At 42.0% G+C, this 13,475-nt stretch overlaps 2 protein-coding genes across 6 annotated transcripts in view; one reads left to right on the top strand and one right to left on the bottom strand.

Annotated features, from left to right (window-relative positions):
* Positions 1–11,403, bottom strand: part of nalcn (sodium leak channel, non-selective) — an 84,547-nt gene extending 73,144 nt beyond the window's left edge. For 2 of the 4 annotated variants that reach the window (XR_012772535.1, XM_075479217.1), the window contains exons 1-6: positions 11,269–11,403; positions 9,806–9,879; positions 5,450–5,668; positions 5,289–5,350; positions 4,436–4,576; positions 4,118–4,300 (exon numbers count right to left, since the gene is read on the bottom strand). Coding sequence is in view for 3 of the 4 variants with exons in the window: in XM_075479217.1 (XP_075335332.1) it covers positions 4,118–4,300; positions 4,436–4,576; positions 5,289–5,330 (366 nt within the window). In the remaining variant the exon portion in view is untranslated. The remainder of the gene's footprint in view (positions 1–4,117; positions 4,301–4,435; positions 4,577–5,288; positions 5,351–5,449; positions 5,669–9,805; positions 9,880–11,268) is intronic. The other 2 variants (XM_075479218.1, XM_075479219.1) reach the window with 2 other exon arrangements.
* A 1,685-nt stretch (positions 11,404–13,088) lies between these two features.
* Positions 13,089–13,475, top strand: part of itgbl1 (integrin, beta-like 1) — a 57,773-nt gene continuing 57,386 nt past the window's right edge. The window contains exon 1 of one of the 2 annotated variants that reach the window (XR_012772534.1): positions 13,089–13,324. Coding sequence is in view for 1 of the 2 variants with exons in the window: in XM_075479212.1 (XP_075335327.1) it covers positions 13,233–13,324 (92 nt within the window). In the remaining variant the exon portion in view is untranslated. The remainder of the gene's footprint in view (positions 13,325–13,475) is intronic. The other variant, XM_075479212.1, reaches the window with a different exon arrangement.

Raw genomic sequence — 13,475 nt, 5'->3', positions numbered from 1 at the left:
CAAAGCTAACAATAAGCTACATAGAAGGAAAATCACTTGTCAGGCTCTGTCAGAGGTGACAGGGGTGACAGTGTAGAAATAGAGTGCAGGCATAGAGGGGAGTACAGAAAGAGAAAGTGCTGAAGAGGAGTTAGGGAAGTACAGGGTAAGGGTAAGGAGATGCTCTCTGAAGAGCTGGGTCTTCAAGAGTTTCTCGAAGATAGATAGGGATGCCCCTGTTCTTGTAGCGCTCGGTATGTCATTATCGGCCTTATCGTGGAACGACCCATGAAAAGAATGTGGATGGTCTTGAGTGTGGTGTAGGCACTGCTAAATGACAATCCTTTGATAACCGAAGTGGCCGAGTCGTGACATAAGCCTTTGCGAGAGCATTCAAGTAGATGGGAGCCATTCCATTAAGCACTTTGTGCGCTAACATCAGTGACTTGAATTTGATGCGGGTGGCCAAGGGTAGCCAGTGGAGCTCAATGAACAGAGGGTTGACGTGTGCTCTTTTAGGCTGATTGAAGACCAGATATGCTGTTGGGTTCTGTACCATCTGCAGAGGTTTCACAGCAAATGCCGGGAGACAAGTTAGGAGGGTGTTGCAGTAGTCAAGGCGGGAGATGACCATAACCCTAACCCTTAGGTGGGAAAGACAGATAGAGCTGGGTATCGTCAGCATAGCAGTGGTATGAGAAGCCATGTGATCGGATGATCTGGCCCAGTGAGGTGGTGTATATGGCAAAGAGAAGAGGCAAAGAGAAGAGCAAGTACTGAGCCTTGGGGGACCCCTGTGATGAGGTAGTGCGCAGCAGAAGTGGGACCAAGTCAGGATACTTAGAATGACCGACCAGTGAGGTATGATTCAAACCAGGAGTGTGCTCTCCCTGTGATGCCCATGCTATATGGACAAAAGGATACTGTGGTTGACTATGTCAAATGCAGCCGATTAGTCAAGTAGGATAAGTACAGAGGACTTACTCTTGCTTCTTTTAGGGCTTCTGTCACAGCCAACAAAGCCATTTCCGTGGAGTGGCCACTTTTAAATCCAGCTTGGTTTGGGTCAAGGAGGTTGTTTTGTGAGAGGTATTCTGTGACCTGCTTAAAGACCACCCTTTCAATAGTCTTAGACAGAAACAGGGAGGAGAGAGACCGGCCAATAGTTCTACACTTGAGTCGGAGGGAGGGAAGGTTTCTTGAGCAGCGGTGTAACCCGAGCTTGCTTGAATGTGGTAGGAAATTTAGCCGATGTCAGTGAAGCATTAATCACATGTGTGACTGCTGCAGTTACCATAGTAAATGGATTGGAATAGATTAGTAGGAACAGGTTCCAGCGGGCATGTAGTAGGACGGTTGCATTTGAGAAGTTTAGACCAACAGCTCTCAGTGAGAGGGGTGAATGAATAAAATAATGCAGTTGGCCTTTTGCATGCTGAGTTAGTGGCACACATGTTTAGGGAAGGTTCGGGTGTGGGTAGTTCGGTAAACTGTTTGCTTATAGCTGCCACTTTGTCAGTAAAAAATGAGGTAAAGGTGTCTGCCGTCAGATTGGAAGCAGGTGGCAAAGGATTAAGTAGAGTTTTGAAGGTGGAAAATAGTTTCTAGGTGTCAGTGGTACTGTGAATCATCAATGTAGAAGGCCTTTTTTGCATCAGTGACACTGGCTGAGAATGATGACAGTAGTGCCTGGAATTTTGTTAGATCTGCAGGATCTTTTGATTTGTACCATTTCCCTTCTGCAGCTCGGAGGTTGGTGCGCAGCGATAGGAGGATATCATTAAGCCAAGGGTGGGACTGGGAGCATCGAGTGGGTTTGGTGGATAGAGGACACAGACTATTCAGACAAGAGCTCAGTGTAGAGCAGAGGGACTCTGTGGCCTCATTAACCTCAAGGGAGGAGAATGTGTTGGAGGTCGGAAGAGCGGAGGCAACAAGGGAGGTGGGAGGGTGACAGGTTGCGGAGGTTGCAACCGAAGGAAACCATAGGGGTGGAAGCAGTGGGTCTACCGGGGACACTCACTCTAAAGTGAAGTAAATTGTGGTCAGAAAAGTGCAGAGGTGTGACAGAGAGGGCCTCTGTGGCAGTTTTTTTGTGAAAATGAGATCTAGCGCTTTGTCAGCTTTGTGAGTCGGAGGACTGCAGACCAGTCGTAGCTCAAAAAGAGTCCATTAATGTCAGAAAATCTGAAGAATTAGGACCATTATGGGACAGTCATGCTCAGGGATGGAAGAGAGCAAGGTGTCTAGTTCATCTAGAAAGTCACAGAGTTGTCCTGGTGGGTGATATACGACAACCATTAAGATTTTGACCAGTCCAGTTACCAAGATGGCATGGTTTTCAAAGGTGTTGTATTTAGCTATGGGTAGCGGTTGGTTGTATTTTAATTTGTTGGAAATTAGCAGACCCGTCCCACTACGACCCCGTCCCAGATGTACGAGAGGTGTGGGAGAATGTGTGGTTGGTCGAAAGTGCACCCGGGGTAGCATTGTTTTCGGGCTTAATCCAGGTCTCAGTGAGAGTCAGGATGTCAAGTACTCCATGAGCAGTAATGAAGTCTGCTTTGTTTACTGCCGATTGGCAATTCCACAACCCCACAGACAAGGGAGTGTCACAAAGTGAAGTGTGTCGTAGAGAGCGGAGGTTATTAAGTTTGCGGTGCTGTTTGGTTGTGTCAAATCTTCTGCATGACCCGGAGACAACAGGAATGGGAGTGAGGCATATTCCAACACGGGTGGTGAGGCTGGAGCAACATGGATATGGCAAGTGGGACAGGTTTGCCTTGTTCAGTGGCCTTGCACTGTGCACACGGGCAGGTAGACAGCAAGTCTTTACCCGAGAATTTCTTAACCCCTTATTTTATGCTTCGCTCAGAATTGGACACAGCAGTTCACACGTAAGCTAATTGCACTTGGCTGAGACCACCCACCGAGAGTTAACCAAGAAGCGGTTTCAGAGAGGGGAGTGACCAGCCGTTCACAGCCCCTAATTACTCTGATTGATTTCCGATGGCCCAACCGAGGCTACTAGACACAGGTTTTACCCATTAATGGGTTTCAGTCACTTGCTCAACAGCAGATATTGAATTAGCAAAGTAGCTTAGAAAAACTTACACTGGCAGACACACAAGGCGCTTTCCGTGCAGTTCCATTTAGATGACTTTACATAAAATTGATTATTTTACTGTATAAACCTTAAAGCATTCTAGCCAAATTTCAGACGATCAGGTCTCTTTTTTCAGCTGATGACTGATTGGTCACCCTTTTATCTACCTGGTACTGATCTTTACATGTTTTGCAATTTCCAGAGAAGGGAACCTTTTCTCGATGAACTGCTGAAGCTGTGAGGTCTTAAGTATGCTCTAACTGGTGCTCTGTGAGTTTCTTTGGAATAGTAGTGCAATACAGCGAAGGGCTCTATCTAATTTTCTTATAGGAAGTGAGATGAATCATCTATCTGCCACATAACATTTTCATAAGGTTTCAGAAAAAATGCTATTCTTATGACAATTTCCATCCATCCATTTTCTATACCTGCTTACTCCAACATGCAAACTCCACACAAAAAGGCTTTGTTCTTGTGTATGCAAAACAAGAGCGCAGTCTGCATCATTGGCAGCACTCCGTGCTGGACTCCGCCTGGGTTGCCAGGTATCACCGATCCAGTTTCCTGCTCATGAACAGGATCTCGCGGTGTTGTCAGAGAGAAGAGGATGTCTAATTTGGGAACTTCAGGGTTGCATCCCTGTTTTTTGCAAATTCTGTAGTTCTGTTGGCTTTTTCAAGCCATGACATTCAGTGCGCACTGGAGCAATTTACCGAGTGGAAAGCATTTAGGGTCAGTCGGCTCCTTTAAAAGTGTGTGTGTGTGTGTGTGTGTGTGTGTGTGTGTGTGTGTGTGTGTGTGTGTGTGTGTGTCTGTGTGTGGCCAAAAACTTCATAGAGAATCTGGTATAAACAATTTTTTTACATAACATTCTTTGTTCTTGGTTTATTCATCATCATGGAACGCTAGCAAGTAATTTGTACTAAATTATAATATTGATAATAAAAAAAATAAGAATAATCATCATCGGATTGTGTTTTTATGCCTCCTGTAACTTTTCTGTCAAAATATTAACAGTCCTTCAGTTGCTACCTTGATGATTCCTCTTATGTGCATCTTGGCGATCATCTCGGCGGTGTACAGGAACATAAGCAGCGTGTCCAGCGTAAAGGTCACATACTGCAGTGGAGGGTAATGCTCAAAGGTCTTTGGGGTGTTCATACACACAGAGATGACACTGATGATGGCACAGGCTCGAAGCAAAGAATGGACCCACTACAGGAAGAAGACAAAAAAAAAAAAAAAGAAAGAAAAAATTGCAAAACGTGCCACAATTTCTTTCTTTGTTAAAATTCTATTACAGCAATATTAGTAATAAGTTAAATAGCACACGTATATGAGAACACTCACTGGTTTGTTGATCCAGAAGATGTCAGCACTGTCTGCAAGGGTCTCATCTGGCCCAAAGTCGGTCATTGGCTGGGCCTCGACCCGGGAGCTCTGTTTCCTCTTCAGCATGCTGGGGCTTGCTGTGCTATACAGAGAATGGATCTAACAAAGGGAGGGAGACGAACCACACAGTGACCAAAGCTAAATGAGGAACAGGTGAGCACTCTGGCTGCATCCAAGTAGGGGCAGTGGTAGTACAACTTTTCAAACTCCAGTCATGTGGGCTATAATTTGGAATAAAATATTTAATGTATACTTAAGGAGGCTCAGCCACGAGGCACTCGTTTTGCCAAACTTGGCTACATTAACAGAAACAGATGGTGTAAAAAAAAGTTATCGGCCTCCTAGCAAACCTGCACAAAGCTTTGGTTTAACCAAAATAAATGTTATGCAGCGAAAGCTGTGTTTCAATAATAGCTGCATGTAAAATTGAGCTTAATCAAGCTGTGGTGTCTATTCCAAACTACCCTGACTTGAATTGCCAGAGCAGAGACGAATACGTTAAAACTGAATGTGGAGCACTGTTGAATGGCCACCGTGGTACACAACGCAGCACACATGGAACACAGAACAAGTGTTTTGATACTGGAACCGTTCCAGTAACTTACCAGTTCAAAAGATCACATGAGATCTTCATCATACTGAACACCGAGGCGCCAGTAGAATTTGATGTGCAGTGCGAGGAGGTGTGACTTGGTGTTACCTGTGTTTATCAACATCTGTATATATGTTTGTGTGTATGCAGAAAAAGAAAACTTTCAACATAAGAACACAAGAAGAAATGACACTCTGAATGGAGACAAAGCGCACATACCAAAGGGAAAAGTAAAGCTGAAATTGCTCCAGCACTGCACATAACATGCGATCAGGCATACCCTGTAAATAACACACAACAGTTAGTCAACATCATGGCTTATATGGTGTACAGTACACTACCCACATCTACGGTACGCTCATATAGACAGGAATGCCCACCACGTCTGACATCAAGGCATATATGCGACACACTCTGTGAGTGAGCGAGTGACTGAGGTGTTGTGGAGGAGGAGGATGGGGTGGAAGATGACCAGCAGACTCACTGTGAGGCTCCTCATTGGTGCGTTCATCCCAAGGTCACAAAAGGGTGGAGAGACCAACCAGACAGAGAGAGACGTAAGATGCGAAAAGGAGAATGTCCCAGAAGGCTTGGAGGTCCTGCAGCAACATTCGGTGGATGGTAGCAGTTAGAAGACCAGTAAAGAGGGGTGAGAAAACATTGGGTGTAGCTACAACACACATGTATTCAGTAAATTTTCTCTCTTTCCATTAACAAAGGGCAGAAAGAAGCTGATTTTTAATTGTTTTTTTTCTCTAATTTGTGCAAATTGTGACATTTGATACAGAAGTATTCTGATGATACGGCTGTTGTGGCATGTGTGCGCGGTGGACAGGAGAAGGAGTACAGGGACCTTGTGGAGTCTTTCTATGGCTGGACCAAAAATAACTGTTTGCTCCTGAACACCACCAAGACCAAAGAGCTGGTGGTGGACATCAGGAGATCTAAAACCGCATACCAGTCAGTCTGCATTGATGGAGGGGAGACAGAGACTGTTCAGACCTGCAAATACCTGCTGCTGGATAAACTGGAGTGGTCTGCCAACATAGAAGCAGTGTACAGGAAGGGCCAGAGCCGTCTCTTTTTCCTGAGACGGCTCAGGTCCTTCAATGTCTGCAGTGATATGATGTGCATGTTTTATCACACTATCATTGAGAGTGCACTGTTCTGTGCTGTTGTTTGCTGGGGGAGTTGCACTACAGACAAAAACTGTAGGCGCCTGGACAAACTGGTAAAAAAGGCTGGTTCTGTTGTAGGCAGAAGGCTGGACCCTCTCAGTGCTGTGGTGGAGCAACAGATGAGGAGGAAATTGTATTCTGTTTTGGAGAATAATAAACATCCTCTCCACAGCATCCTAACAGGACAGAGGAGCAGCTGCAGTGAGAGGCTCATCTCTCTGCGCTGCAGGACTGAGAGGTTCAGGAGGTCCTTTGTCCCCACAGCCATAAGGCTTTTTAACAGTGACTGCTGACATGTTCTTCTCAAATTGATTTATTTCTCTATTTATTCATTTATTATTATTGTTAGTAGTAGTATTATTATTGTTGTTGTTAATATACAATCATTGTAAATATTTATAATTTTTTTGAGCTACTTGACTAATTTGAAATTCCCCCATTAGGGGATGAATAAAGTATGGTTCTATTCTATTCTATTTCTAAAAACATTTTGATGCCACCACAATACAAAAATAGTGACAGTAAATTTGATTGAATTTTTGTACTTTTGACTCCATGGCTAAAGTATTTTGAAGGTATTTATCACTTATTTAGGAATTATTTTTCTATTAAATGCACAGGGAGGGGGCATAATGCTGCAGAACACAATGCTGCTGCAGATTGTTTTGACTGAAGTGAAACAGTACACCTTATTTAAACTCGATAAGGTCCACAAACAATACAAAATAGTAAGAACTGAACAGAGTTTTTTCATTTTACCAATTTCGTTCACAAAAAAAAAAAATGGCTGGTCTTGGGCATGAAACTGCCTGCATGAATATTGGTCACACTCAAGCCCTGGTAACAGGGATTGTCTCAGGGAGGAGATGACACAGTTAAAAAATTCAAATGTAATTTGTCAGTATGAGAATAAAACCATAAGCCAAACTGCATTAACTTCCATTATACTGGGGCAGAGGGCACAAACTCAGGACGGAAAATCTAAAAAAAACAGCAGTTTAACCCAGATCTTAAAAGAGACATATTATGCCTGTTTTAGGCTCGGCAGTGGGAAGGTAAGCAGCTATTCGCTCCACCCCTTACTCCTCCCCCATTTCCTGGGGGTGTGCCTCTCTTGAGACATGCCTTCTCGCCACCATGCAAACTGCTGAGAAAGTTCGCTGAACATAATGCAACTGCTTTAACCATATCAGTTTGAACCGGAGTTAGTCCCTGAAAAAGGAGGGCCGCTTGACTTTTTTCTATGTTGGCTAAAGATAAACTGTCATGCTGGCTGTCACACAACCCACTGCAAGTGATACGAGTTCATATCATAAGGTGCGTTTCAGTTCATCACCCGTTTTCAAAACCTGGGCCTCCGGTGTGCAATTTATAATAAAGCTATTCCTCCAATCACACCAATAACACTCAAGCTCTCTATATACCGTATGAGCATGCTTTCTCATCAAGGGTGAAAGACCAAGCAGGGGATGGTACATAGCATAACTCGCAGCAATACATATGTACAATTTATTACTACATTTTTCCTGTTTGAAGTTTGGTCACAGAGAGCTGAAGCTGACACAGAGACTTTTGCTAACTCTTGCCGGAACATTACCCCGGAAAATAAAGTTCATCCACTGGGCTCTTCTTCTACCGGGCTGTGGTTGATGTAAGATGCCTGCAGTTCAGTACAGCGGACAGCAGAATATTTGAGTGCAAAGCTGGCTTCATCATTTTAGCTGGTCGAATGCGAGCAAGAAAATGAGGGCGGTGCTCAGGAGTTGAGGTCAGGGGTGAACTTGACGAGGTACTGTAGCTTCCACTGAAAATCTGAACAGGTCACCACATGAGATATTTTCAAACTTTGGGAACACGAAACAAAGTGCCAGCTTTGGCTTTTTTAACTGTGTTCTCGAGAACATAAAAGGTGTTTTTTTTTGTTTTTCTCACCACGTCCCCTATAAGATAGATAGATAGATAGATAGATAGATAGATAGATAGATAGATAGATAGATAGATAGATAGATAGATACTTTATTCATCCCAATTTGGGAAATTATTGAACGATTATTATGGAACAATCAGAGAAAGCAAAAAATGTGGGTTTTTTTATATATGGGGTGACAGGAAACTTTGTCCTTAGCCATCGACATATTTTCTTTATTTTCTTTAGAACAGGACATTGCGACTGAAAGGATCATCTGAGTGAGAACTACAGAAATGATGCACGACCACGCGCTGGTGACTTGCTATATTTCTGTATGACAGAAGACTTGACAAGGCTCAAACCATGAACTTGATATGAAAATGTTTACGAGGAGCGGAGTCAAAAAAATTCTCGGGTATAATCTAATTCTTGCAACAAAACACGAACTTAGGATGGGAAAGCAGACTCGAGAATACAATTGTATCACCCTTGTTTCCTTTTATTTTCTTACCAAGAAAAAGAAACTGTCCATCCTGTAAACCCATGTACTTAGAAGCAATTTTCCAGTGTAATTGCTACACTTAACATATGCAGATGGAGACGTGAAGAAGAGTGAAAACAAAATTGCAGGGTGTAAGTGCTATTATGGGGGAGTATGGGTGGCAAAGACTGCAATTACTTTCCCATTTGGAAAAAGGACATCTTCCTCACGCGGAATGATGTGATCTCTGGGCAGAATAATTGTAACTGTATCTGAGTATTTTAACTTTTAAAGTTTTATTCTTGAGTGCACTGTGGCTAGTATAGGATAGTTTTGAAGCAAACTCATACTGCATTTAAAAAGATGGTGATACAGAGACCACAATACCATCATTTTCTTCTTTTATCGAATCAATATTACTGAAAAACAATGGTTCAATTGATTATGTACACAGTACCACTTGTTGTGACAATTGCAAAGAGTTATTACCCAACTTCAGCAGGTTCTGTATCAGTTTTTTACTGTTACTTTTTACTTTATAACTCGCACCACTCTCTTTTACCTTATTTCGTGTGGCAGGAGGCAAGTTGTCATGTCTGTTACTATTAGTCATGTTTATAGTTTTGTCATGTTTCAGTTTTGTTAAGTTTTAAGTTCAGGTCTTTAATTTTTCCCATAGTTTCTGTTGCCCTGCCATCACCTTCACTCACATCACCTGTGTTTTTCCCCTCAGCTGCACTCGCTCGCCAATCACTCCCACTGTATTTAGTTTCCAGGTTGCCTCATTCATGTTGCCAGATCCTCACCGTCACTCAGGCCTAGTAGGTGTTCTCATGCCATCCCAAGTAAAGTTTGTTCCTGTCAGGTTTGTCCTTTTGTTTATGACAGTTATAGTCAGGTTTTGTTTTGCCAAGCTCTTGTCATAGTTTAGTTTTTGTATTCCGGCTCAGCCGCGCTTTTTGTTTGTTCTTTAAATAAATCGAGTTTATTATTTGGAAAGTCTGCACTTTTGGTCCTCCTTCACCACGCCACACCACAACCATCATGACACAGGCCTCTTCGGCTCTAACAAACCCTGTACCGAACATGCCAGTCACCAAACTGCAGATATGAGATTTAGTGTTTCTTTAGGGGATAAATATACTTGACACTTGATAGATATACTTGCTTTATCCTTCAGTAAGCTGCAGAGGACAGGAGCCTGTTCCCAGCATACATATTGAGGCAGCAACGTTTGCATCCCTGTCAAAAAAATGATCATGGTAAGACAGCAAAAGTTGCAATCTTAGGCATACATGCAAATGGTGACATTCACAAGTACAAAAAGAGCCTGTCATAGTCCTTTAAATTTTTATTCCTTTCACATAATGTGCCATATGAAGTTGTGCTCATATATTTAGGCCTTTGGCCTAAATATTTCCGAACACACCGTCCATGATAGCTTTATGGGATCCCTGTTGAATGAGAAACTTTGTCTGCCTTTTGGTGTAGAGCAAGTTCTGAGATCATTTCAAATGGAGTTTCTAAAGTTTCTAAAGAGTTAGTAGTAATGGTGAAGTTGCCAACCATGGAAGCAAAACAAAAGAGCTAAGACACACCGATGCTCTGCAGAGTGGCATTGCAGAAGCAGGTGCTATAAAAATGCTTATGTTCAACATTAATTAAACCAGCTCTGAAATTAAATAAAGAAGAGATTTTTTTTTTAAAAAAGCTCAAATTGTTTAAGCAGATAAAAGTCAACTGCCATCTTATTCTACACATTTCATTCAGCTTTTATTAACTGCAAGATAAGGATATATTTAAAAAAAAAAAACTACATATTTTTCAGGGTAACCACACATTTCCCTTGATTGTCAGGGCCATCCCAAAAGAAATAGGGTCAGTTAGCATTGTCATTGCGTAATGGGATATGTTCTCACTTGCATGAGGAAAAGAGAAAATAAACACCGAAATATGTCCCGATTGAAAACAGTATTGCACAAATTGATAGTGGTTCCTAAAAAAATTTCATATCTGTCTTGGCAAGTTTGGCAACAACAACACCTAGATTATATAAGGCGTTTGAAGGTCTGGTTGCTGGACTCACTGTGCCCTCGGGGGCTTATGTGGGCAACAGGGAATTCCTAAAATCATTTGGGCAAATCGTTGCTTTTCAACACACGAAGCTGCTTCTGCAGCATACAAACGATAACACATCGTGTAATATGACTGTCACCCCCATCGGATGTCAAGCACTTGAAGTGTAGCCTAACCCTTTTCAAATTGAAAAGCTGAATGAATGACATCGACACAGCCAAGGTTACTATGGAAACGATTAGGAACAAAGCTGCTAAATGGACAAAACCTAGCTAAATACATTACGCATTTAGAAGTAAGGGGACGGGAAGATCTTAAACAAAGATACTATGATATGTGGCAACCTGGGCACGTGGTAGTGCAATATATACACGACATTATTTCATCAAGGCCTACTCGGGAGGATGAGATTTCCTCCACTTCCTGGAGAGCCAACAAGCTAGCGCGCAGCAGTACCAAGCGTCAGCCGCATCCTAAAAGCTACAACAGCTGGATGCTCCCTCACGTTCACGACGAGTCTGGTAGCGGATTAAGAAAACATTTTGAATCACTTACGAGAAGAGGATTTCCCTTATCTGCCGTGTCTAGCCCTGTCCACGACATCAGCTGTTTTCTGGATGTGCTGGATATAGATCGTGTGGGAGAGTGCGGGAGCGCGCAGGATGCAATCACATCAACACGACCAGTGCGTGCTGCGGTGGCGAGCAGGCGTTACCATGGTAACAGCCTAACCTCAGGCTGCTCATCGAGGTCTCCAACATCCATTTATTTGCCTACATCGATGACCGGACACATTCAGGTGAACGAAAGGTTTCATTATAACTTCCATTTTATCAAATAAAGTGAATAATCTTTTCGTGCTTGCTGTGTTTTGATTTATCCTTACGTTTTTCAACAGGTAAACTCAGATCGGTGTGACTCTCCTGGGTGATCGAAGCCTGCTGTGTGTGTGGAGTTGATATTTACACCTGATATATAAACAGTTGTTTGAAGATAAAGCCCTCTGTAACATCCTGACTATCAACCTAATTTTATGAAGAATGTTTCGGACTCTTGGCCAATGATCGTACCCACTGACTAAAGCACACACTGAATATATGAGAAGTTCTACAAAGATTAGATAATGTGGGAATAATTAATAAATATCACACGGGGACAGAGCTGTGGGAAAAAGATGTTTCATGATGGCAATTTGAATAAAAACAGTTAAAGCATTTGATTCACCCTTTGCAATTAAAACGGCTGATAAATAATGATAATGAAGGTGGTATAGTTAGCAATACAGGACGCATCAAACAAATCCTGATATACAATCTAGTCACTAATGTTAAAGCATTTCTTGTAGTCTTTGTCCAACATGATACTAATCAAATAATGTGAAGATCATTCCTCAAACCTATTTGTACAACTTAAATAGACTGGATAGAAAGATGTTTCACAAAGTGATGCTGCTTTGTATGAAGCTGTCTGTTGTTAAAAAGTTACATTTTATTTCATTCATTACATTGCTGATGAATAGACACTTGTGATAAGACTTAAAGTGAATGGCTATAGATGTGAAAGGCAATAATGATTCTGCTGTGAGATGCAATGGACACGCATGACAAACAGGAGGGTCTTTGGTTCTGTGTAGCCAATGTTCTAAATTATACACGTAGCCTTTTTTAAAAAAAATACATCAAAAGTCAACTACAAAAAGTTCTAAATAACCAAATCTTTGGTATTCTGCCTGAATGTACACTGCTGTAATAAGGAGTAAACAAAGCTGTAAGTTAGACCTTAGACACTTGTGCTATGTTACAAGCCAGCTTTCGAAACTTTGGTATTTTGAGACTTATCTAAAATAAATGTTTGAATTAGTTCATGTGAATGTGAATTATTAACACTGTCAAATTTGTATAACACAGAATTACACACATTGTGTGTTGTTGTTATGTATATTTTTTTACTTGTTAGATCAGGAGTGTTTTACTAATAGCATTAAACTAGCTCTATTTCGCTCAAATGTTCCAGTTTTTAAAACACCAGGACTCCAATCCCAATGCATCTGAATGAGATTGAATTATTCTTCATCTCTTGTTTGACACTTTTCCCCAAAAGAGATGTGGGGATTGATTTAGGATCTCTTTTTAAAGGAGAAACTAGACACAAACATGCTGCTGCGCGGAGGTCATCCAGAAAAGCAAGGAGGAAAAAAAGTTAAACAAAAATTTGGAAAACAGTCTGCTTTTAATTACACGTCAAACTGGTGACTTAACTTTTCATTTTGGCAGGTTTCCCCACTTCAGCTCCTGCCCAGGACTGTGTCTGAGAGTCCAAACTAATCAAAGGCACTTGTATTGCTGAGAGCTGTGGAACTCTGAAGGGATTGAGCCAGTTCGGGCCAGCCTGCTGCACTTTCTCTCCTTCTCTCTTTTCTTTTCCCTCTCACACTCCCTTCCTGCCCTGACTGTTTAAGGACCGAAAGATTGGGAAATTCCTTCAAGCTACTTCACTTCAGGTTTCTGTTGGATTTAAACATGCAGTCTGAAGTTTTGGTGCAGTCCATATTTGTGCCGTTGTCTCTGATCCTGCTCTCTACCGTTGATGACTCTTTGTTAGAGCCAGTGAGGTGAGTTTCTGCAAGACTTACATTTTTTCTTGTTTATTTCGGCGTAAGCTGAAGAGCAAGAAGTGAGAGGGAGGTGCAAAGTTTTGCTGACAGACATACTTTGGAGAGTACAATGCAGTGCATTTTAGGAAAGACTCCAGCATAGATAGTT

The sequence above is a fragment of the Odontesthes bonariensis genome, chromosome 12 (genome assembly GCF_027942865.1).
Source record: "Odontesthes bonariensis isolate fOdoBon6 chromosome 12, fOdoBon6.hap1, whole genome shotgun sequence".
NCBI classification, from domain to species: Eukaryota; Metazoa; Chordata; class Actinopteri; order Atheriniformes; family Atherinopsidae; genus Odontesthes; species Odontesthes bonariensis.
The sequence above is the reverse complement of the archived record's forward strand: the minus strand, read 5'-3'. Positions and strand labels throughout refer to the sequence as shown.